Below are 25,691 nucleotides of genomic sequence, written 5' to 3' on the forward strand. Positions count from 1 at the left end.
ACCGAGACCGCGAAGCGATTGTAGCGCCTGATAAGTAAGTAAAGCGCTCGTCCCAAAACATACAATGTAATGTAATGCACACGTGCAATCGGAACAAGCTTCTACAGGTCGTCGCGACGGATCCACACTGCTGCGCGATTGATGGCCATCGTCAGGTGTGGCTAAAAATAGCGACCCACGTAAAAGGGAAAAGCTCGTACGAGCGAAAGCCATGCATGCAATTAGTCAATTAAAATGAAAACCCATCTCAAGCAGTTACAGGGGCCGCCGTCTATTTTTAAAGAAGTAAAATCGCAGAAACTCGTCGAACGTTCATTGTAGATCTCTTATCGCGTTGCACCGATGCAATTTATTTATTTAATGACTATTGCGCTCCTGCGTTGCGCCTCACGGCTCCTAGGTATCTATTATGTACATATTGGGAAGGGACCACCCTTCCTGCCAATCACTTCAGGTACATCTGCAATCCAGCCGGCACCTCGAAATGGTTCGCCTCCAGCAGATCGGACAGTTTGCGGGCAAACTCGGCCGTAACCTTCAGCTCGTCGCCTTCGTCTACCAGCCGCTGGAAGAGCCGTACGGCCGCCTCGCAGTTGTTCTCCCGCACGTACTGTCCCAGGGCAAGCAGCAGAAAATCGGACTCGCGCACATTGGCCAACCCTTTGCTGCATTTGGCTAACCGGAGCACGGGCTCAAGCTTGCCACTGCCGACCAAAAACTCGCACTGCGCCAGGATGTACTCGTGGTTGATGCGTACCTCCGGGTTGATCAGCATACGGCGCAGCTGGGCCTCGGTGCCGGCAACCGCCAGTGCCACGATCAGCGTGTTGTTCGTGTTGACTGGGCCGTGGATTTGCGAAACGATCTGGATGGTTTCGCTGAGCAGGGTTTTTGCGTCGGCAGGCGAAATGCCGCACGCTTCGTCCGGCCCACCGTTCGTTAGCTCCACCAGCAGCGTAATGATTTCCAGCTGCAGCGGTGTGCGACGTTTGTCCTGTGCGATGCGTTTAAACTCTTCGATCGCGGTACGCTTATCGCCGGCCAGCAGATATTCGCGCAGCACCGGACCGAGCAGCGCATTGTCGTAGTTACAGTAGCCGAGCTCGACGAGGAAATCGAGCAGCTGGAGTGTGGTGTTGGGAGAGGCACCACTTTGCTGTCCGGAAGTCGCCGCCCACTGTGCGGTTTTCGAGAGTAAGTTCCAAACGTTCTTGCTTGTCGAGCCGTCGTCCGCACCGCGCAGCCTGCCCCCGGTTGTGGCACGCTCGCGGAGAATCTTGCGCGCACCGTCGAGCTGTCCCCGTTCAGCGAGCAGCGCAGCGTAATCGATGATCTTGTGCTCGTCCACGATAAAGCCCGGAAACTGTTTGCGCAACTGTTCGAGCGTGCGGCCGGCCTGCACCGGATCGCCCACCTTGGTGTACAGTTCGACGACCGACGCCAGCATGCCCGAGCTTTGGTCCACCCTTGCCTGGTCGCACTTTTGCTTCAGCTCGAGCGCACGCTTGTAGCGTCCCTCGCGGACGCTAAGCTGCAGCAGCCGCCGGAGCACTCCGCGCGTGTTTAGCTTCTTCTGTTCCAGCTCTACCAGATGGCACTCCAGCTCGTCGTAGCTCATGTCCCGCGGATGGACACTGATTGTGTCGAACAGTTCCCTCGACAGGATCGTCAACTGGTCGTCCGTTACCTGCTTCAGCACGGTGTCGATCGATTCACCGCCGGTTCCACCTTTCTCCGCCCGTCCAAAATGATTCTTCAGCACTCCGGCGGCCATGCGCGATATCCGAATCTCGAACCGCTCGTACTCGCCGAGCAGCGCCCGCAGACTGTTGGCATCGTGCTTGCTTTGCTTGTTGCTGATCAGCTCCAGCAGCAGCTGGCCACCAAGATCGTGGCGTGCGTCCGCTGCTCGGTCCCGCAGGGCGCACATCACCTCGCACAGCTTCCGCTGGTGAGCGCTCGACCGGTTAACGTTAGCAAGCAGCTGCAGCGGCCACAGCAACGCTTCCGTGTCGAGCTTGGTCGTCGGGTAACGGCGCACAATCTCAAGCACCTCGTCGAAGCGGTTCTGGTAGAGCAGATGGGAAATGTACGGTGTCATCAGCACGCTCGTCCGAACACCACAATCCTCCAGTATCTTCAGTGCCCGCCGGGAATCTTTGAGTGTGAGTGCCAGCTTCGGCAGCACGTACTGCGTGAGCGTTTCTTGGTCCGGTTCCACTTTCAGCTTTTGCATCGTTTGCAGCGTCGAAAGTATGCCGCCCTCTCCGTCCGCTTTCGAGCGCTGCTGGAACAGGGGCCAGAAGTAGTGTGGGCGCAGATCCTCGAGCTTAGCGAGTGCCGCTAGCAGGTGGGAAAAGTACGGATGTGCCGCTTTGGCCGCACACTCACAGGCGACATGATACGCCCGTGCATTACGGTCGGTTTTGATGAGCGTGGAAAGGAATTTCTTTAACCGCTCGAGCGGCACATCGTTGCGAAGCATCTCCACGATCAGGAAATTGCCGTACGCGTCGGTACTTTCGTTCGCCCGGAACTGTGGCGCTGGAAGCTCGTCGAGCAGTGCCATCATGCCGTCCAGCTGCCCGGATCGGATTAATCCGCTAAGCACGTTCCGCAGCACCGGATGTATGCGGCCGTCCGCAGTCATCTCTTCCGGCAACAGTTTCAACAGCGCGCGTACCAATTCGGGTTGCATTTTCTCCCCCAGCGCTAGGGATAATAGTTCGAGGATGTGTCTTTCGTTTAGCTGTGCACCTTTCTCGCGTACCATCTTATTCACCCGGTCGGTCATTCCGTCCTCCAGGAAGGCGATCATCAGCTCACCGTAAGTTTCCCCGTTGGCGGACACATTGCTAGCGCTCATCGTTTCCAGCACCATCTGTACGCCGTCCAGATCGCCCGCCCGGCCATACCCGCGGATCATCAGGTTGATCACATCGACCGTCAGGGGCATATTGCGCTCCTTCATCATCTCGCCCACCAGCTTCATCTCGGCGATGTCTCCCTTCTCGGCCAGCACACCCATTAGCCCGCGGTACAGCTCCGCATCCTTCTCGATCCCGTCGCCCATGCTGGCGAGAAACGCCGGCACATCCGTGATGGAACGTTCGTTTTCCCGGTACACCTGCAGTAACACCTTCCAGTGTTTCTGGTCCGGTTCACCCATATAGAACCAGAACTGTTCGAACACCTTCATGCGCGTTTCGAGCGTTTCCGCACACAGCAGCGTTCCGCAGCACTGGAGTAAAAATTCGTACGCATCCGCCGGTATTTCGAACGGTTTCGCAAGCAATTGATTTAGCTTCTCCAGCTGCACTCGCCGGTACACGATCGCATCGGACCGCAGCTCGTCCACCAATCGTACACTGTCTTTCGGTTGTTTTTTCCCGGTGCGCGTTTGCTGGTCCGGAGGGGTGGCCAGTTCTTGCTGCTTTGCCGACGGCACTGTTTGGCAAAGGCGTACGGATTGGGAAAGCAGCCGGGTAAACGGTACGGACGGTTGCTGTAGAACGACCGTGAAGCTCGAACCGGCAACACACTGTATTGCGGCACGCCGGCACACCCGCTGCTGCCTGATGAGCGCCACTCGTAGATGGTTCATTTTGTGGAGAAAAAATACAGGACACAAAGCACCACGTACCTTCCGCTTTCCGGCCGAACTATAGTTTGCGAACGAAGCTGGTCGATCGGTCTGTGTTGCGCGCACCCGCCTGGGGGTGATTACATGAGCGAAAAACCGAACGGGGTTTGTTTTGAACGGTGCGCAACTTGACAGCTAGAAACGTCAGTGTCAGCTGCCGCGAGACGACCGATGTTTGTGTGTGTGCGTGAGAGTTTGCGTCCCGGTGTCTGCGCTGGCGAGCACGTGGTGATGTAAACAAACCGACTGTTTCGGGGAAAAAAAGTGTGGGCCCTTTTCGGCGTAATTTGTGTAAAGTACAGGAAGTGTCTTAGGAAAATCGTTTTCCATTGCCGATTACGTACAGTGGTAAGGGGAAAAATAAATTACGAAAACGCTTCCGAAAGCAACATTTAAATTTTCATTCTACAATTCATCCTACGAAACAAATCGTCTAAATTGGCATTTTTTTACGCATAAAATCGTCTAAAACGAGCCAAATTGTAACACAGCCAACAAACGGGGCATAATTTGGCGAGCAGGTAGACATCAAAAGCCGAGCGAAACGCTCCATTCAAAAAGTTTTCTTTTCATTCAAGAAACAAATTAGCCAACCCCACGCGAATGACATTACTGGTTGCGGTGGTGTACGTGCCCGTGCCTGCGTGGGTATAGGTGGCAGTGCGCGTTCCGTTGGCGTTTTTTCATCATCAACATCATCATCGGCCGCATCATCAAACACACAGCTCGCTTTATTTACCGCTCGGCACAAACGCCACCCGGATCGGTTACGGTGTGTACGCTGTGGTTGCTTCTACCCCTAATCGGAAACGCAACAACGTGGGACGCAGTCAAATTCGAGTGCGCTATCGCTTGCTGGCAGAGAGAGTGGCGTTTGGAGCTTGAAGAAATAACAAAACAATCGAACCACGCAGAACCGGCAGGCGAACGTTGTTGGTGACAACGTGGTGAAGGAAAGTGAAATCTGGTGAAACGAGGAAGCTTGTTCTCGTCGATTAAAGGTGGATGGATTGATTGCGTGCGTTGCAGACAGGACAGAGCGCTTCAACGTGTGCGTGTGTGTGTGTGCGTTTGTGTCGATTTTCTAGGTCATCGCGGCCAATGTCCGGTCCGCGTGGTTCACAGCGACTTGGCGTAAGACTAAACCCGATAGCATTATAATTACTGTGCAACACTGTCTGTGGCTGGGGTAGTGTGTGGCTTGCTCAGCCCCGTGTAGATAGCAGGTAAGTACGAAAAAGCCGCAACTCGCACCTCCCCCATCACTGTTTGCATCTAATTAAATACTCGCCTGTATCCCTTATCAAATAAGGTTAAATGGTTCGCCAGTCCCATGGGGCAATGCCATTCCATGCATCAAAATGGTAAGCGATGCCTTTTTCACTGATCGACTGTTCCTGTGCGTTGTTATGTGTACCCGAGTCTGGCTCCTCGTTGCGCTGCCAGGGGCAACCAAACCGTCTCACCCGATTGCTGGGTTGCAGATGGCAGAGGAAATAGTACCTACCACTACGAACAATAACGAGACAGAGTGGGAAGGATTGCATGTTCGCCGTCGCATCGTAGTGTACGTGCATTGAAGTTGGCAGGCAACCACTTTTAATTTACTAGCGTCGCGATGCACTCCGCACTATCATCATCTCGCGCAACGATATCGCGGTGTATAGGTGCCCAACTCTCTCGGCGGCGGTCAGAGCATGTGATCTGACACGTCCGGCCTGGCACCAGGCCACCGAGGACGGAAGCCTTGCCTGACCGAACCCGAACCCGAAGTGTGAGGTTAGATAAAACATAAGTTAGTCCACCACCGATTTGAACGCGCGGGTGGCATTATTTTCGGCGTGTACAACCCAAGGGCACGGCGTGTAGGCCGGGCGGTTTGGCTTACGGCACACGCACACACACCGTACGCACCGGGACCGGGTGTGTATATGTGTCCTTGCGGCAAATCATGGTAATCGTTGTTTGAAACGCGAGTTCGTTTGTGTAGCGAAGACGCGCTTGCCGTTCCCGATGGGCCGAAACCAATTTGTATGCGTGCTGGTACAGAGCGATCGCACTGTATCGGTACAGTGGTGGCAATTACATTAGTTCAATACAATCATCGAACACGAAATATACATAAAAAAAAAAAAAAAATGATGAAATATTTCTATCTGAAATGCAAAAGCACGGGAAGATATAGTTTAACCATGTGTACAGTGCTGGACATTAGAATAAGACCACCCTATTTTGTATTAGACTACAAGTGAGGGTGTGGTTAAAATAGCTCAATTATTACAACATATTTTTACATTGAGATTATTAATTATTTTACACAACATTGAGATTGAATTGGAGAATGTTTCTGATGCTTTTTCTTTTCCATTCAGTTCCATGGTTCTACCTGTTACAAGTATCGCAATCAGTAATTTAATAAAAAAAATCCCGATGGTCTTATTGTACCGTCAATCACTGTATTTTATGCCACATCGAACAAATTTTGGCAGCTTAAATCAGCTTCTAAACAGCGAACTTTACGTATTGAGAACAAGATTAGGATATCCAACGCCTGGTAGTATGCAAACATTTCATGAAGTGAAGTGAAGATTTTATTTTAACGTGATTTGCACATGTGTGGGTTTTGTTTCTAAATTTATAACTGTTAATCATCATTCGTGTGCTTATCTTGATACGTGTGCTGTGGAGAGATGACCACAATTGCAGGTATGAAACCCTCCAAATTCGGCATTTTGGAAAATTCAAAACAGTATTAAGTAACTTTTCTCGAACTACTGCAAACCAGCGCGTGAGGTCAGATTCTTATAAGCTCACCTGTTCCTGTTTCGTTACGTTATTATTTCTGTTTGGGCATTTATTTATGTCCAACTGTAACCGAAAGCCAGCTCTCCCATTTCCTACCTGTTGCACATTATAAATACCGTGTAGATTATGGTCGTTATCTACACCACCATTCAATAGTTGACAGAAGGCGATAGGAAAAGTGTCTGAATTGAAATTCTCACCCAATCGGCCAGCATTAGTCGGTGGTCGATGAAAAAAAAAAAAAAACATTACTCATACACTCATGCTGGTGGGGTTTTAATGTTACAGGTACATAAGCCACTGTCTCACCGGCAGGACCAAACCGCCGACCAAGATTAGATTCAGACTCCCGTGGCTACAAATAGCGCTTTTTTTGTTTTGTTTTGCCGACGCCAAGACGCACACAACGGCAGCGTTCATGGACGCATCCATTTCGAGGGGGAGGTAACAACCCCCCTCCCCCCCATCGCCAATCCCTTCCCTCCCAATGAAGGTATGTTGTACTGCACCGAAATTGATTGAACCGTGCGAAATGGCCTCGATCGAGTACAGGCGGACCCGAAAAGGGAGGAAAGGCGTTGAGAAAGTAACAGACCGTGGGGGGGTTTGGGAGGTTGTTCAGTGTAACAGTGTGCGTTTGTAATTCCGCTGTTGTTGTTGTTGTGGGCACCTTCCTGTAGCAATGAGATATGCCGCAACACACCGGCTACCGACACAGTTCGTTTCGTGTGACACGCCTGTTCGCCATAATCGGTCTTTTTTCGTAAATATTGCGAGTGTGTTACGACCTAAGTTTGAGCGAAATTTGCTACAATATTTTAATTAAAAGTGTAAAATATTTGTTCTATACCATTCTATCGGTCCGAAGCGGCCAAAAACACCACAGCTGGACAGGTAGGAGGAGCGCAGCGCGTCGTACACTATTTCTTTTCACTAGCAAATTCTAAATCCGATCGAAAGCAGAACAAACCCGAGCGCGTCTTGCGTCATCGAGCATCGGTGGTACATGTAGTCACGTTACATTACGTCGTAGGCAGCAGCAGGATTGTGTGTGTGTGCTGTTGTTGTTTTTTCCCCGATGAATGAGTTAGTGACGAAAGACAAGCTGGAAATTCATCATGATCACTGCCAGAATGATATGTGCCTGTTTGGGGCGGTGGGAAGCTGTGGTAGTGGTCGGCCCGCCGCTCATTTACCACCGATGACGACAACAACGACAACAACGGTCTCTAATCGAGCGTCGGACGTACCGTGTGTTGGTTTGACGGCTGACGTTTGCTCGTTTGCACGTGCAGCATTCGTCAGCGTTGGTCGGCGGCCAATTTGGCTTCGCAAAACTACTACGCACACCGAAAAACCCGTGTGTGAGTGGTGCACTAGATGGCGCTTAAAAATTTGACAGTCCACTAATCGATCGCTCGATAAAGATGGCGTACTTTCCGCGACGGGCTATGATTAGGCGTCGCGTTTATCACGCGACAACAATGTAGCACAGGAATGTAGCTGAATGAAGGGGGCGGAGAATGGTTTGTGTTACTTCTTTTTGATAAGAGCTTGTACGGTGAGCTCTACATATGCTCTAGGGCATGAAAGTCTCTGTGTATTGGAAGAGTGTTTAGAGGCAGTTGTGGGTCAAGAAATTTGGAGACCCCGAGCGGAATGGCTGCAGTGGTCCCGCTAATTGCGATGTTACAGGGAAACAACAGGATTTCCCTTACCGACGAGGCTTCGAGCGGCCGCTTCTTCCGCTCCTAGGTTGATCCGCCATCGTTTAGAGGTTTATTCCTTTGATTTCCTGAGTTTTTCGCTTGAGCAGTCCTGTTAGGCAAGTTTAAGTCAAACAAAATGGAGCCTCAGTGCGAAGAACCATAAGGTGGGATCAGCTGGACATTGTATACTATGAGCTACTTAAACCAAATGAGACTGTCACTCTCTCTGTCACTTTCTGTCACTTTCAGCTCCCCTCATCGAGGTCTTGGGCTTTCAACTTCATCATTATTCAAACATAATGCATTTAGAGTTAGATAACTTATATCATTACGATTAAATAAACAAAAAAATCTATCTCAGCGAGGCTTTCCCATTAACTCGAAAAATGCCACGATTTTTCAGTACCAAAATATCAGTGAATGATCTAAACCGTCTGGGCACTATCCGCCGTATGCCAATCAATCACTAAAACCCATCTCCCTCACCCTTCGGGGCCCCTTTCGCAAGGTGGGACGGTTATTTACTGCTTTGCAAAACCAAACGTCCGGCCTCTCCTTCATCCACAACGGACGCATGATTCACAGGTGCAAAACGTCTTCGGTGCATCGAGTGCATTTCCGCCCCCCCCCCCCCAAGTGGGTGGTGGTGTGAGTGGTTGCCGTCCGTCCACAGATCGTAAGTCTGGGCCGGTGTGTCTCAACAGGTTCCACGAGACAAGCGGTTGCATTTTTGCATGATGCATCGGTAATGCATCGTGTCTGTCTCAACAGGATGTGCAGCGTGTTACAGCAGCCCACGGTCAAAGATGTTTCGAGGCCTGCTGCGGCAAGACTTATGTGTCGTCTGGAGCGCAAAGGTTGCACAGCTTGCGGGCTGCGGGGTTTTCGCGCACTGTTGCCGATGTTTGGTTTGCGTGATCGTGATCGTTTAACACACGATTCAATTGTTAGCGCTGACGCTGACTCTTGTCTCGGTACCGTTATTAGCAGTGTCATAATGAGTGGTGCCGTAATGCGTGGTAATGTAACGCAGATCATCTGCGATCTTACTCACGAGAAGAATTAAAAATTATTTTCGCTTAACAGGTCTTTACGGTATGTTTATCGTGCTATGAGCGGCTAAAATTGAATTACCTCCTATCGCTCGAAAGACTCTCGCCGCAGTTCATTTTCCATCACCGGAACGGACGTATTTCGTATCCTTTTCCCAAGGGAAAGGATCGACCCTTACGTTAACCCACCGTCGGTCAACCTATCCCGGTTGACCCGTTTGAACCCGGAACAACAAATTTGAACCCTTTTTTTCGTTGTTGCTTGCCTCATGTTACACCATTCGACTGTAACTGTGTCTTTACGCACGCACACATACTGCAGAACACAGTGGCTTATAGCTGGACAGCCGGTGCGTTAATTTAACGCTTCCTGCAATTCTTCACTTTATCTAACTTCCCGTGGTTTTACAATCGTCACTGGTCGGCGGCCTTACGCTCGGCCTCTATATCTGGGCCATCAGAGCATTATCAGCATCAACACCATGTCGCAGATGATCCAACCAACCATTATGAGCCAATGCCGTTTAGCATTTGTTTTGTGTTGCCCCTTTTCTGTTTCCCTTAGTTCTAGTTTTCAGACCTCAGCAGAACAGAGCCGTGGGATTCTTCGTCTCGATTCTGCGGCTAGGGGGTTTGAGTTTTCTGTTGCCTTTTTACACGTGGTTCGTAATGGAAGTACGAAGCATTTGTTGACCACGTGGTCTTGCTCGCCATCTTGCTGCACGTGGCGTGGTCAGTGTCAATTTCATTGTGTGCTGGAATTGATGGAGCATTCCGAAGTCGGAGAACATTAACTTAGACTTTGTTAGACAATTTATCAAAAAAAAAAAGTGAATGCAAATAAGTGTAAAAAGCGCTTGGAATATTAAACGTAAATCAAGAAGTTCTCCATTATGATCGCACCTGTCACACTCACAGCTCAAACCCAACCGCATTTTGGATACCCGTGTAGAGGGTAAGGGCGGGGTTTGGATGGGAACTTACAATCGATGGACACAGTTTAGCATGTGGAACCTACTCACAAAAAAAAAAAAACGGAAGCAACACAGCAAGTCCCCTTCGGCGTGACTTCTACCGACGCGAGGTAGGCAAACGACCGGCGTCCTCCTCTCCTTGAACTCTGCCGGCATGTTCGGCAGGCTTATCAGATATGATTTTTGGTCGCTGCGTAAAAAGTGGCTCGATCGCTAAACGAAACAGCACGTACACACACACACACACAGACAGATCTGCGCGAAGGTTACACGGGCGGGCGGCACACACAGCGCATGGCGTTTGCGCGCAGCAGAGTTAAAAAGGCATCAAATCAATTTAAGACGCGCGCGGCCGGCCAGTTTTCACGCTCCACAACAATAAACCCCGGCCACCCTCTGGCCGATGTGTGTTTGTGTGTGTGTGTGTGTTGCTGGTGGTGGTGGTTATGGATGGCGCAATGCTACTGAATACTGCTATCGCGTTCTCTAGCTCTCTCTCCCTGTTGTGTGCTATTTAGACTCGTTTTTGTTTATAAACGATTGGCTTCACCTGCTCGATTCGGTGTTCCTATTTCTCTTCCTTCGGGATTAACCCGCGTGATAAAGTGTCCTACACTCTGGAAGCGAGGGGGGGAGAGGGGGGTGGTTGAAATACGGTGCACTGTTGCTTCCTAATCCTAAGAACATTCCGCTAAGCGTTTGAGCAAACATGTACCGGCCACTTGTTTGGAGGTTGAAGGAAGTCATCTATAACCTCTACCTTATGTGCGCCAAATGGGCTTGATGCAGCAAGAAAAAAAAAAATGGAACGCTTCTCCTACCAAAATCAGGTCCAGTTTCAAGGTTGTGTTGGGATTGTTAGCGTTTTTTTGTTGTTGGTCTTCGCCTATCTCTGGATGCGTCGTAGGTTGACCTCGGTTGCGATTATGCAACCTGTTGGCTATTTTTCTTATCACCTGCTCCAGCGCCGCCATATTTATTGGTCCCAGGGGGATGATTTTTTAGGGGGGGTAGAAAATGTGTCTGGATCGCAATTTTCAGTGCGGTGAAAAAGTAATAAAAAATTGAGTAGAATTTGCACGATGAGACGAAAATTTTTGAAGTAGAAATTGCAGTAAATGCACTTTCTTGTAAACCTGCAATGTATAATTATTAACCAGGCCTCATAGCATTCGGAATATTATTCAATTTGCATAAGAATTAATAAAAGAATACTTTAGAACCCCATTCTATCGATCAAGGATCGTTCAATTAGCTCTTCTCCTTTTTTCATACTTACTAATTATATTTCGCACGCTCTAGGCCTTGTCAGCTCTGTCCGTATGTTTTTGTGTGTGTGTGGGATACTAGCACCATTTTATGTACCGCGAAATTAAATCTGTTTTAATTAAGCGTGACAATAGGGGCGCTAATTTCCTTCCATTTTTCGCTTTTGTTTTTTAAATTCTTCATCCGTCCTATTCATGAATGGCGAAGATGGTCGAGATATTATCATCCACTCGCGGTTTATTGCAAATTTATTATTTGTGCTCATAATTAACATCTTATGGTTCGAAAAAAGGCAGCCATTTCCGTTACGAACGAACGATCGAGAGATCGTGCAATTTTTTTTTACTATTTTCTTATTTGAAAAGACATATTTTCAGCACACTTTTCCGTGAAAATATATGTCATTTGCAAGCAATACGGCACGGCCGTTCTTTATGAATAAAAAAAAAATGTCATTTGCAAACTTGATTAGCTGATATTAAATTAAAACTACACCGCCAGTGGCCGACGGCCTACGATCAGGTGTGTGATCCTGTGCTGATTGATTTATGTTTCATTGGTTGCCGATGCGTGGCAAACCCCGATGTATTACTTCGAAACGATTTTTTTTGCGTGTCTGTTTGAAGCAGAACCGGGTGCCCTGTTGCCAAAAATTCGCACACGACGATGCCATCCGAGCATCGGATGAAGCTACGGCTGAAAAATTAGTGTGATGGAGGAAAAAAAAAATGTATTTCCATTCCGGAGAAACGGGAAATTAGCTGACATTAATTAGATAATTAATTAAGTCCAGTTTTGCGTCCACAAGTTGGGTAGGGAGTTTGGAGCCGGCGCGATATATTAGAATATGATCCAAATTAAAACCAGACTGGTGGACTGAATTGGTGGCACCCCTTATGTTTCTCTCCATTTACTTGCTAAAGAAAGTAAAATAGATTTTTCGGTAGCCCCCAAAAGAATGCCTCCCCGGACATGGCGTACCTTTGCGTAGCATATGTCAGTAAAACAAATCGCCCCGCGGTCACCGGGAACGGGTGAAAGTGGTAGCCAGCGGTGGCAAGCGAGCGTGTGTGAGGCGTTTGTGTGCTCGATGAAGCTTACGTACGTGTAGCGTGTGTATGCCTGCCCACTAGGCAGTGTGTGTGGTTAAAAATAGTTCACAACCGACCGGCACCACCACCAGAGCAGCAACTCCATCATCGGGCCCCCGTTGCTTTGTGGGGTGGGTGCAGCATTGGGCCGCGTGAAGGAAGAAATCGTGAAGAAGAATTGGCACACAAAACCGTGCACCGGCCACGGTTCGATTGCTGCTCCGGGGTAGCGTCTTCGCACTGCTGGCTGGCTGGCTGGCTCGCTGCTAGTGGCAATAACGGGGCTTCACCATTTGCTACGGGCGTAGTACACACTGTTGCTGCTGTCATTCCCTGCTGTCAAACTGTGTGATCACGAGTGAGAGGAAGGTGCACTAGAGAGTGAGAGAGAGAGAGAGAGAGAGAGAGAGAGAGAGAGAGAGAGAGCGAAAGCTTTATTTGGTTGCTATGACACAGAAATCAATTGATTTGTTCATTACAAATGCAGAAAGGTGTTTCAATTTTGTATTCTCGAACTTTATCAATTATTGTCATCAGATGCCTTATTTTATTATTTATGTGGTTGATAACTAGAAGTTCTAGATTGTATATGAATTCTGAAAGGATCACACCACCAGGATGTTTCTTTGTGATATTTTAAATTCAATTTTGAAAGCAAACTAAATGCTTCATTCCATCAAGAATGGTCTTCCGGTTTTGGACACACATTTTCAACGCCTCAGGAGACTTGGGTGGTTGCTTTTATTTTGGAAAACAATCCTGCCCCCAACAAACCACGACGCCCATCATCGATGACTGTTGATCGACGAGAATGTCTGTGTGCGTGCCAAAGCCAAAACTGTCTTTGAGAAAGCGACTGGCCAGCAGTTGGATGCTCGTTTTTCATCCCCCACCCCAGTTGGTGGAGTTTGGGTTGGGAGGCTCAATTTAGGAAATGCGCTTTTCATTATTACTTTTATTATCTATATCATTTGACGCGCTTGGGGCGCCTCGGAAATGGTTTGATTTCGGTGGAACAGCACACACACACGCGCACACCATGAGCCAATCGAAGCGGAAGTTGTGTTGTACCGGCTGTGTACCGCTTCGGCATCTGACCAGTTACGGTGGGAGCGAAACGGCAAAGTAACCCGGGGCACACACATATTTGGTAGCAAGTGTGGACAGAGGGCGGCCAGTACATCGACTCGAGAAAGGAATAAATTGGGGGGAAAAGCGATGGAGTAGTGGGAGCTTTACCTTCTCCCCCCCCCCCCCCTCCATCCCACCAATCCCACCGGGCCCGCTGTCATGGTATTTAGGCCGGCAAATCCATTTTTGGCCATCGGGGGTAGGTCGGTCGGCTGTGTGTTTTAATTGCGTTTGCGTCTCGCCTTCTTCACGAAAATCGTTCACGAACGATAGCTCACTTGGGCAATCATCAACGGCGAGAGAAAAGAGAAAGGGGCTGGTAAAGGGTTGGCAGAGACGGGGGAAGCATACCCTCCCCCCCTCCCGCCACCGCCCGAGTCGCCGTCACCCAACCCGGGGAAGCTTATCAATTAGCCAGTGTCTCAATCAGGTGTTGTTTGACGCACAGTTTGCGTGTGATCGCGTGTGCGTACAGTTTCTCACTCTCTTTTACAACTCTCTCTCTCTCTCATTCTCGTTCTTTCCTTCTCTTTTCACTCTCAACTACTGTGTGCCGTGCGATAAGTATAACAGGCACAGGCGTCATAGCGACGAAAATTTGAAAATGACGCAATAATATCGACTCTTTCGAACTTATCAAAGCTTTTGGACAGAGCTTTTAAAGAGATTTTAACACAACTATTAAGCGCTCTATTGAGAACGCGAGCTGATTATTGGTGACGTTACACGCTAGACGTGTTGTGTTGCTTTTGCTTTCTTTTGCACATCCCTTAAACCCATGCCCCCCCGCCCCCAACACGGTGGCATTATGCGGCGTTTGGATTGTGTGTGCGTTAGCGGCGATTGGGGGTTGATGAGAACGCGCTTTTCCGTCTTGCCTGAGCATCACCAACACCAACACACGCGCACCATAGACGCGCCATTCTGCCGATACAACACGCCGGTGGGGAGCATTACTGTCGGTTGTCATGGCAACCGTAGTCCGCCATCGTTTAGCTTTCGTTGGTTGTGCGAGCGAGAGAGAGAAGGTGTGAGAGATGATCGCGAGCGTGTAGCAACGAACACAAACACACCTTTGGGATTATTGTATAATGCCGCCGAAGACGCTTGGCTGCTAACGATTAGAAAGAGCACACGAGTGAGAGAGAGAGAGAAAGCGAGAAGGAAAGATTATCGCGCGTGTGTGTTTGTTTTTTTGTATTTTGAGAGGATGCAAAATGTTGAGCATTTTGCGATCAAATTGAGGCTTTTCTTTGGGGGGGCTGAATGCTGAAACCCGAGCGAGCCACGTGAGATGTGATCGCAAAATAAGCATCGAGAAGAGGTCGTGTATAGCACAACGTGGCTATGCTGGTGTGTTGTACTGTGGAAGTAACATATTTGGTGTGGCTTGACGCGCAAATGGGGCACACACATCTGGAAGAAGCTCGTACCCGTTCTGTTTATTTACCTCAAATGCTCTCACACTCATACCAGCGCAAATCTTACCGGTTAAACTGCGTGTTTGAGAAAACATAGAGAGAAAAAACGCGAGTGAGAGAGAGAGAGAGAGCAGAGAAAAGCCCCCCTCAAAAGCAGCAACGTGTGGTTAGAAAAATGAAACCGGTGCGTCGGATTTTTTTTGTTAAAGTTGCTGCATCGCGTGGCCTCGCGGTTTCCCTTCCACTAGCCACCTTCCCGTCTCCCCGTCCCCTCCCCCCCTCACCCCATTCCATCCTCTTTTTGTAGTTGTGACCAAACTGGCGGCCGAAACACACAAAATGGCATCGTGATTCGGTAATTAGATCACATGTACCACAAGCTACACTCGTCCGCGGATGACAAACCGACCACGAACACGTTGACGGCACGAAACCGGTCGAATGATTTGCATTCTCGACCCAAACCGTCCCGCACCGGTGACTTGCCCGTGTGCCCACCTGCCCGTCCTTCACTATCTCTATTCTTGGCAACCGCGATATGATACGATGGTGCCGGCACTCTTAGCTACTACACCGTCTAAACATTGTATGACATTTCATGCATCATCCACGGTGCGCTAGACGAAGCGAAGATGCTGAGGGATCACAACTGTCTGTGTGTGTGTGCGAGAAGGGGTTCACACAGTGCGTTATCTGATGCTTATCATCGTGCCCTCAATTTATCCCCGAGTTTACATCGCTTTTGGTCTCGGGTGTCTCGGAAAGGGGAGGGGAAATGGATGCGGAGGGGCAAATAAGACATGCTTTTTGGAAAGGCCCATTCGTGGAGGGCTTGGCGCTAACTGGTCAATAAAGTGGTTGGAATTACGCGATTATTTATTGCAACTTCGATGTCCAATATGGGAAAAGTACAAATGGTTGGGAACTTGCAACTCGATCGGGGACTTTTGATCGATGATGATCGTAGGGCAGTTTGGTTTGGTGAGTCAGAGAAGAGCTTCTCAAGGTCCACGAGCTAAATATATGAAGTTGGAGTACAGAATTTAGTACATTTTTAGCTATTTAGAGCGTAAAAAAACGGCTACAGTGACAGACGGACTAAGCTTAGTTGAAGATCTTCGGACAATGAAGTTATCAGTTGCTCAACTCAATGACTTTCTAGACAAAAACAAAACTGCGATAGGAAGTTAAACATTTTAATGGTTATGCCTGTTCAATAATTATACAAAGTACCTTGAACCTACTCAAAAATGAATGATCATGTGAGGTAATCTTATTATTTTGTACGTCACTGTGTATGAGCTACAACAATTTTTTTGAGCATTATTTATAGTTTTTGGTAACTGAAGCTTACACTAAGCCTTCATTGAGATTGGAGTAAATTTCAAAGTTCCGTTTCATGCTACAATAAAAATAGCTTATAGTTATGACATCCACTGTACAGGCTTTAATACAACCACAAGTGGCATTATACACTGAACACATACATGAATTCCTATAGCATTAGGCGGGTCTTTCCTGTAGAATGGAAAGTTTCCTTCTCGCTGTTTAGAATCGTGGACATTTTGTTTACACATTGAAGATCGAAAGGTCGTGCCCAGCTTCTACAATGTGTACAATACGCTCGACGCTAGAGAAATTACCACATTTCAATTGCCAACAGTGAAAATAATTGCAAAAAAAAAACGAAGCCACAACCTTTCAAGGGAAGCTGGCCTATTGTGTATGTAGTTTCAACCTCCGTGCGTTGCGTAGTACTTACAAGATATGTAACCAGCATCATCATCATCATCATCAACCTCGTCTTTAACGCCCCCGCCTACAGCAACCTTCATTTGGCCCTTGAATGTTGGCCACGAGTTTATTTATCTAGATTTTTCTCGCTCTCGCTCGCTCCTGCCCTCGCTTGATTTGATTGGATTGGCGTAGATTGGTGTGGACGGCGGAAGCATCCGACCCGTACAATAACGGACGATCGCACATTCTTTCGACAATCGCAATGCAAAAGTCCGATCGAGTGCGTGTGTCTGTGCGGCGAGACGCCCCAAAGGTGATGCTTCTAATTGAGGTTAGAATCGAGGTTCGTCCGAGGGTTTGGTTTGGATGTGCACAGTGCTCAGGGAACGCGTTTGCGCCGTGTGGTCGATCGTTGCGAGCTGAGCAAGATGAGCGTTCCACCGGCGTTTCTTTGCACAGCACTGATGTGCGGTGCGTTCCAAAGCTGGGAAGCCCGGACAGTTTAACTTGTAATCGTATGCAAATCGCTATTGCAGCGAACCTGTTGCAAGAAATTAGAAGTAAACGAGTGATCCTGGGTGGGACGGAAATGGAAGAGTGATCAGGAGGGGGGGTGCAAAAGCAAAAAAGAGGTCACACACATGCTGGTCAAGCAGCAAACGGCAGCAGCAGCAGCAGGATGATGGGAGTTTCCGCGCTATTGAGAGCCTCACATGCCGCGTTTCTGGACGAGCAGCAGGTGCAGACGATGTAGATGAAATTAGTGATCGGCGCGATTCCCGCGCGCGCATGCCAGAAATTCTTCACTGCACCTGTGCAGCCCCGGCGCCACGAGTGGAATGTTTGGCACGGGAACGAGCTGATGAATATTTTGCCCGTTTAGTTATGCTGTGCTGTTTCGGCCGCTGTAGTTTGGCTGTCTAGTTGCGTTGCAATATTCATTCTAATGAGTACGACGTGCCGCGCATAGTAATGGGATGTCCAACGGTGATATTAGCCGGGGGGAGTTGGACATCAAAGTTGGTTTTCGACTGATGGAGGACAACTTCGATTGGGCGATCGGAACCCACGGGACATTCTGAGGAAGAATTGTTACACGAGGGTTTTCTGGAATAGAAGTTACTGGCTTGGCTTGTCTATTGAAGCTGTCCTCCTAGGACCATTTGGATGGAGAGATTCAGAGGTCAAGAACTTCGATTTGATGATTTCGTGTTCTCCGACTGACAACACCCGCTCGCCTTAGTTGCCGAGATGACACTCACTCAACGCGTTGGCATACACCAAAGGGCGTCGGTTACAGCAGAACATACTAGAAGCGGTTGCGTTGTTTATTTGTCACCCGCTCACAAGGGAACCCTCCCGGGCGATGGGAATCGGGACACAGCAAGCGGGAGCACAAATGGCCCGTAACGATTACAGCATAAAATCGCGTGAGCTCCGGCTATCTGATTAGCGTAATGTCGACGCCAAACTCACTCACACACACACACACACACACGTACGAGCCGGGAAAGTGTTGGTGGCGAAACGGCCAACACCTCCGAAGGGGAAAAACAATCATCATCAGCCGAATGTGCGACACCCAGCTCGCCTCATCCTGAGAATGGCCTTGCGATATCGACTTGACAGCTGTATCAAGCACACCGCGTACAGCGCATTCCCAGCTAATCGGCACTAATGACAAGCGCGGGATAGCCATTGGCCATTTTTCTGTTGTGTTCGTTCCGAAGGCCGCAAAACAAACAAAACGCCATACGCGGGTATTGTTTTGTAAACAGGCCAAACACCTCGGTTCCGGTTGTTCTCGTTTCTCGCACCGATTGGACATTGCGGGTGGGGGGATTTTTGACCAAACGGCTAGTGTAGTGTGCGTGAGTTGGTTTTATCATATCACATTTGCAAACCGCTCACAACGACGACAACAACAACGACCGTGCGGCACTAGAGCCGGTTGGGTTTGCTAGTGTGCTAGGGGGTATTGTTTACGTTCCGTCCTTGATGGGTACACAGCAGCGAAACAACGACGCCAAAATGGGGGGCTGATAAACAAGCAGCGGTAGAATGTGACGGGGGGTGGGCGCCTGGTGCTGGATGATGATGCTGTTGTTTGGACGGCGGAAATCGGGTTAACGGCTGTCAAACACTAGCGCACACAAACGTCTGACAGTAGCGACGCGACTGACAGATGAGTAGATCGGCGAGAGCGAGAGAGCGAGATGACGTACCGCTGTAAACAAGCGCTCTGCCTGCTCGTTGTGCAATGCTTTTTCAATGTGGAAAACTGACGTACCTTAAACGGTGTTCCTTTTCCAGCTATTCTACCATCTCAATTAAGCGAACGTTATGGTGTGATATCATCGGCAAGGTGTTAACAATATACCTATCCGTCACCCGAGCCGAGATTTAATCACACTCCCGGGCACCCGGGACCCTTCCTGCTTTATGAATAGCGGAACAAATTTATCAGCTCGTATCGCGAACATGGTGGGGGACCACGCAGATCATTGCACTGCTAAATACGGAAAAAGCGGGTGATATTGTGTAATGCATGTCGGCGTGTACGCAAACATATGGCGTCCGGCCGTGTAGCACACATCCGTACAGCGTGGAATAAGGTGGGGGGAGAAATGACATCCATCATTCAGAAAATGGTTCCAACGGTCATCGGAACCACCGTGTGCGTGTGTGTGCGCGCCTCTCTGTATGCAGAAGAGAAGCATCCCGAGGCGGCAGTTTCGGCTGGCGAGTAAACTCCGGCACTGCCTCGTGCTGATTCCTGCCCATATACATATATATTCTCGGGCACGTTTTGTTTGTTTGTTCTCGGCAGTTTGTTTGGTTACATGCATGCTTGCCTGCCGGTTGGAGGTTACGAAGCTGCGTTTCAATCAATTGATGCTACAAATTAGCATGGCTGCGCCATCATCATCATCGCCACCACCCGATCGCGCCGTCACGTTGAGGTGCTGTTGCACGGTGGCTAGAACTGGCGAAATTTTAAACACCACCACCAACAGATCCGGCGGCCGTACAACAATTTCTGTACGACACGGCCCTGTTTGATCAAACAGTGTTTTAAGTGCGGTGGACGCCATGTTTAGAACGCGAAACCGTACCAATACTGCTGCAACAATTATGGTAGGGCGGTGCAACAAGCGACGCGCTCTCGCCTCGTTTGCCCGGTAATTGGCTGTGATTGAAATGTGACGTAATGGTCACGGGAAGCGTGTAATGGTGATGTGCAGCGCATCAATCCGTCCTTGCCTTTGCATCTCGCTCGATCGATCGATTGTAGTAAGATCGTTGTATTTTGTTTTTGGCTAGCCACTGGAGATGAAATAAAAAGCTTGAAGCTATATTGCTCCCATTACGCTTCCAATTTTGTTCTTATCGCAATCGATAGAAGGGGAACGCGGGTACTACGAATTTCGATTGTCCTCTATTTGCGCTAATCAAGGCCAGTCGGTACCTCCCCCGAGGCATGCTTTCGTAAGCTTAGTCCCAGTGGTCGCTCGATATGATTTGACGAGTTCAGCAGTAAAAAGGCGTCGGTAAAAGATGGCGCCCAGCGTCCCGAGATAACATTGGGGCCATGTTTGGGCGCCATCTTGAAGCCACGGATTTTTCTTTTTTATTCTGCATTCTTATGCGATAAGCGAAACCACATTGCAGCAGATTGCTAATGCGTTTGATCCACAATGACGATCGCGCTAATAAGAAGCTCCTTCAGATTTTATTTTCTTTTTAAAAACAACAATTAGTACGTTCATTGTTTTTCATGGCGTGTCCTGAAGCTATGAGCACCGTGTTTACATCATCGTTAAGCTATATGAAACATGGCGTCTGCTAGTAGTAATTGTCCCACACGACAGTTCATCCGTTCAAGCCGCTCGTTCAAGGGTTTAAGCAGGAAGCTAATCATTGTCCGATTGTATGCGGCCCGACGAAACCGTATGAGTGTATCTTTCCTGACAATCGGTTGTAACGGTGGGCCGCCAAAAATTCGGACGCCCCATACCGATGACGGAACGACCGCTGTCGAAGCTGTGTCGATCGTCGCAAGCGTCGTAACGTTTTGTACCTTTCCCCATCGCTCTATAAATAGGGTCGGGCAACCATTATCGGTCGTAGCTGTTGGGATGTGGCTTACGGGTAAGTGTCACTTAGATTCCTTCCCCGTCTGTGCGGCCGTGACGGTTTGGTATGACTCGTGCAGGCAAACACCCGAATGGAAATAAAAAAAAACAAGGTTGTTTTTGAGGAGCACACAGCACACCCAAGCTCGATTGCTCGATGCTGTGAGCGGCAATCGGAACACACACGATACCGATATTGCTGCAACGATTGCAAGACGACGCCGGCCAACACTGGTGCCCCCGCTCGGGGCACCGTACATTGGCATGCTTTCTTGTCGATCGAACCGTTCCTAAAATATATCCGAAAAATAGATGAGTCGCTGTAACCGGCGACCAGGGCCGCCGCATAGATTTCTACTGTTTGGGCCGTAACCGAAAACGCAGCCAAAGTTGGTGATGTGTGTGTGCGTGAGAGTTTGGGGTCCTTCGGCCGGTGATAGTGTCTCGTCTGGGGGTAGCGCCAGAAAAAGTATTACCATAGCAATACTCGTCGTTAAAATGCACGCAGCTAAGGAGGCGGACACGATATCGATCGAGGTGGGTCATTAAATGGTTTTGTCTAAATACGCGAGATGGTTGGCCGTTTCGTTTGGTATGACGAGTGCTATTGACTTGCGGAGGAAATGAACGATTTCGTTTGCCTCGCATTGGATCTTTAATATGAAGCTGTGCAGTTAAGAGGTTCACCAGAAAGAACATAAATGGATTAATGAATCCTGTGTGGTTTGTCTTCTTTGTAATTGCTCGGATGACTTGGGTGAGAAAGTACCTATAGGAGGAAGGAATTGACATCACGGAGTGACGAATAACAATGGCTAAAGGCGTCGTGCTACGCAAATCTTTTCTGAGCCAACATCTCCCAACATCAAGTCGTTGTCTTCAAATACCTTAAACTCTTTGCAAAATGATTGAATAAGCTTATTAAAGTCATTCAACGATAAGCCAAGAACCTCATAGCTATAGAGCTACATAGCATACCGGGAGCAGTAGATCAAATCTCCTCTGAAGCGGATCTTTTTTTCGGCTTATTACATCCCCTGGGTCCCTTTCCGTTTAAGGTTCCCTTTTGCAAGCCACCTCATTGCACTGTAATAAATAATTTCCACCAGAAAAACGATCACCCCCAAGCACGCGCCAACAGGCAAGATCATAAAGAGCCAAACGATGTCCTCAAATTTAATTACATTCGCCAAGAGCGCTGGACGATACCTTGGAATCGGTACCTTTTGCATTATAAAGTTATCCCAGTACCGGTACAGATCGGCTTGATAAGTTAACGCCACGTATCGTTCCAGCACCTCCTGCAGGATAGAGTCCTTGTGCAGTAGATACACGATGTAGTGCGTAACCAAGGGTTCGTCAACGAGCTGATAAAGCTGCGGCGAGTGCTTTACCGCCAGCTGTGCGTGACTGCAAGTGATCACCATTGCTAACGGTTTGCCATCTGGCTCACCATCAAGGTTTAAGTTTTGATGACTGAGCCGTAATACCTGAAGATGGGTTTCGGATCCCAAAAGTAGCGTCTGGTGGTCTATCAAGCTTTGCACCGTTTTAAGCTGTTTCGCGTACCGTACGGTGGATAGGTTTGAGGTTACGATCGATACGTACACCGTGACGATGTTGAACACGGCAATAACGTACAGCAGCACTAGCAACCGTTCGATGGTGCGTATGTGTTTGAAGTCGGGTGGAGCCAGAACGCAGCACTGCAGTAAGGCAAGATGAAGTCCACAAAATTCGCGAAACCAGCCAATCGTCGATCGGGGGGGCCTGGTGGAGTCCATCCATTTCAAAACTGTCCACATGATAGCCGTCAGCTCACTGGAAACGAGCCACAAGATCCATATGTACCGATCGAACGGTTCGACAAAGTCATCGATGTTGGTTGAAATGTTTGCCGTTTGCGTAACGGCACAGATGCCCTCCATATCGTTGGTGTAGATGCGCCGGAAGTCTCCCAACGTGTGGCCGTAGGTAGCGACGATACTGTTGTCCCGCAGACGTGCCCTGAACTGACTGTTAAACACCATATTGAGCTGGCCGACGCGCTCCACCATCGACATATTAATTCGATCTGCCAGCATAGTGATGAAGTGTGCCTCCCTGTTGAACAGCTTCGCCTGACCGTACACAACAAAGTGAAACGGATAGCTTTCCGCATCGACCACATCCTCCAGATAGTAGCGATGCATCTGGCGAAATTTGTCCACAAACAGTGTCTGCACAGCGGCAGCCACACGATCGTGGCGCTGGATCGTACCACTCAGCACGTCAAAAGTTAGCAGAAGCTGATGGTTGATCGCAAACAAATTGTTGTACAGCCGGTGACCGGTGAGGACGGCGGCAAGGGCTGTGAAGTTATCGAGCTGGCTAGCGCTTAGTGAGGGTAGATAGAACAGATACTTGGCACTCCAGTCATAGTTTGCGGAACGCTTGACGTAATGTCCAAGCTGGTGCACCTGTTGGAGCAAACGAATGGGATTTGTTAGAAGAAGATCCTTCACTTTTCGACAGCATTTGCAACACTTGCGCTGCTTTCCGTGACATCCGACGCGTACACAACGTTAAGTCTACTTTTGCGAAAATGCTCTCCAAAGGTAACATTGCTGAAGAGTCGCTGCAGTACGATCGCACTCGTGCAATGATCGCTGTGGCTGGTCGGCGTGATGATGTTCCTCACATCTAGTTGTGTATCAGACAACAGTCGCAGGTCGATTATCCCGGGTGTTTTACATTCACGGTGTAGCACCGAGGAAAGAATGTCCGGTAGTGTAATTCCAGCTGCACTTGAGGTGATGCTCAGGTACAGTAGAAGGAACAGCTTCGGTGACATTTCGGTGTCAACTGAGTGACTCTTTTATGGGTGGTTGTCCTGCGGTTTTTATGTTAGGACCCGCGGGAGTTGAACAATTACATTAATTGCGTACACTGAACGGTCGGCAATTATTGTACCAACTTCAAGAATTATTAAACAATCATTTTGTTTTATTTAGTTTTATTATTCAGTAGAAATAGCCTGGCCGTATTGTCCATTTTGTTTTATAATTCAATTTAATTAAAAGAAATTGATGTATCAACAATGTTTAATTATGGAGCGCATAGCAAGCTTGATCCATTGATCGAAACATCTAGCCGGTACAGTTGATCTACTGAAGAGGAAATCATTTAACGGTCAGGCCTTTCTGGCCGACACGGAATCTCTATTTGAATTCTCAGTTGCATGGAACTTTCTGGTTGTGGATCTCCAAAAAAATATTACTTACTAGGTTACTTACTTACTTACTTATCAGGCTCTACAACCGCTTTACGGTCTTGGCCTGCTGCAACAATCCTCGATACCGCTCACGGTTCAGCGCCGCCGTCGTCTGCCATTCCGTTATCCCGGCCGTTCTGGCGGACGCATCAACGCCATCACTCCATCTCGATTTGGGCCTACCACGCCTCCTCCGCGTCCATGTGGACTGCCTAAAAGGACTTTACGGGCTGGGTCGTCCGGTGTCATGCTCATGACGTGACCAACCCACCGGAGCCTGGCGAGTCTAATTCGCTGCGTGAGACCAGACCACCTCCATTGTCCTTCCACAAAGACGGGACCAAACATCCTTCTGAGCATCTTCCTCTCGAACGTGGCTAAGAGGGCTTCGTCAGTTTTGGACAGAGTCCATGTCTCAGAGGCATTTTTAAGTACTGGGATTACAAATGTTCTGTAAGGTCCCAGCTTCGTCCGTCGCGATAGGTATTTAGAGAGGAAAAAGTTTCCTCGGGCTGTAGTGTGACCGGTTGGCAGCCAGCACCCTTGCGCGTAACTCAACATCAATGTTGTTGTCGGTGGGCTGACTTTTGACTCCAGATAGGTGAAGTTTTGGACGACTTCGAAGGTGCGGTCACCTATCTGAACATCATCCCAGCGTAAATCAGTGTTTGTTAGCAGGGCCGCTGGTGGTGCCACCCTCTTTTTGGTTTTCGCCTCGTTAATCTCCATCCCGAGGTTCTGTGCCGCACGCTCGAACCTTTGATAAGCTTCTGCTACATAGGAGAACCTCAAACCAATGATGTCTATGTCATCAGCGTATGCCAGGATCTGGATTGACTTATAGAAGATAATCCTCCAAGTTTCCACCTCCGAGTCGCGGATGGCTCTCTCTAGCGTCAGGTTGAAAAGGAGACAGGCGAGCCCATCTCCCTGGCGCCCTGACCCTTGGTGGAAGCAAAGGGCCCTGAGAGTTTTCCATCCACCTTCACCTGGCATGTGATGTTGGATCGTGTAATTATTACTGCTTTCTGTAGTCGCTAGGTTACTTGAGGCAGGGTTACTGGCCCTGCGCTCAAACCCCCAGGTACCTCTGGAGGGCCTCGTGGCAGTTCGGTTTAACGTCTGCCCACCCCCCTCCTGTTTAGCCTTTCTTCACCATCCGTCAAAGGGGTTGGGACAGGCCCGTGTACCCAAGCTTGGATATGTGGTGGGGACAGTTACCACTCTGTACGACGAGGACGTGACGGAATAGGAGTTGGGTAGGAGAGCCTGTGTAGCCCCGAGAGGAGCCTCGGTTCCTACCCCATTAACAGAGCAGAATATTTTAATGCTGAAGAGGAAACCCTTTAACGGTCAGGCCTTTCTGGCCGACACGGAATCTCTATTTGAATTCTCAGTTGCATGGAACTTCCTGGATGTGGATCACCAAATAAGATATTACTTACTAGGTTGTCTGGTGTTATTCTGATG

At 48.9% G+C, this 25,691-nt stretch overlaps 2 protein-coding genes across 3 annotated transcripts in view; one reads left to right on the top strand and one right to left on the bottom strand.

The window, feature by feature from the left end:
• Positions 1-311: 311 nt before the first annotated feature.
• On the bottom strand, positions 312-3,747 carry LOC118505537 (leucine-rich PPR motif-containing protein, mitochondrial). Its single transcript, XM_036041457.1, has one exon. The coding sequence runs from the start codon at positions 3,602-3,604 to the stop codon at positions 446-448; it is 3,159 nt and encodes a 1,052-aa protein (XP_035897350.1). The 5' UTR covers positions 3,605-3,747; the 3' UTR covers positions 312-445.
• Positions 3,748-3,850: 103 nt separating this feature from the next.
• LOC118505535 (AF4/FMR2 family member lilli-like) overlaps positions 3,851-25,691 on the top strand; it is a 76,449-nt gene continuing 54,608 nt past the window's right edge. For both annotated transcript variants that reach the window (XM_036041454.1, XM_036041455.1), the window contains exons 1-2: positions 3,851-3,991; positions 4,222-4,869. The gene's annotated coding sequence lies outside the window, so the exon portion shown is untranslated. The remainder of the gene's footprint in view (positions 3,992-4,221; positions 4,870-25,691) is intronic.

This window comes from Anopheles stephensi, chromosome 2, assembly GCF_013141755.1.
Source record: "Anopheles stephensi strain Indian chromosome 2, UCI_ANSTEP_V1.0, whole genome shotgun sequence".
NCBI lineage: Eukaryota > Metazoa > Arthropoda > Insecta > Diptera > Culicidae > Anopheles > Anopheles stephensi.

Excerpts from the sequence above, each read along its gene's own strand:
- LOC118505537 (XM_036041457.1), bottom strand. The coding sequence starts at position 3,604 with ATGAACCATCTACGAGTGGCGCTCATCAGGCAGCAGCGGGTGTGCCGG.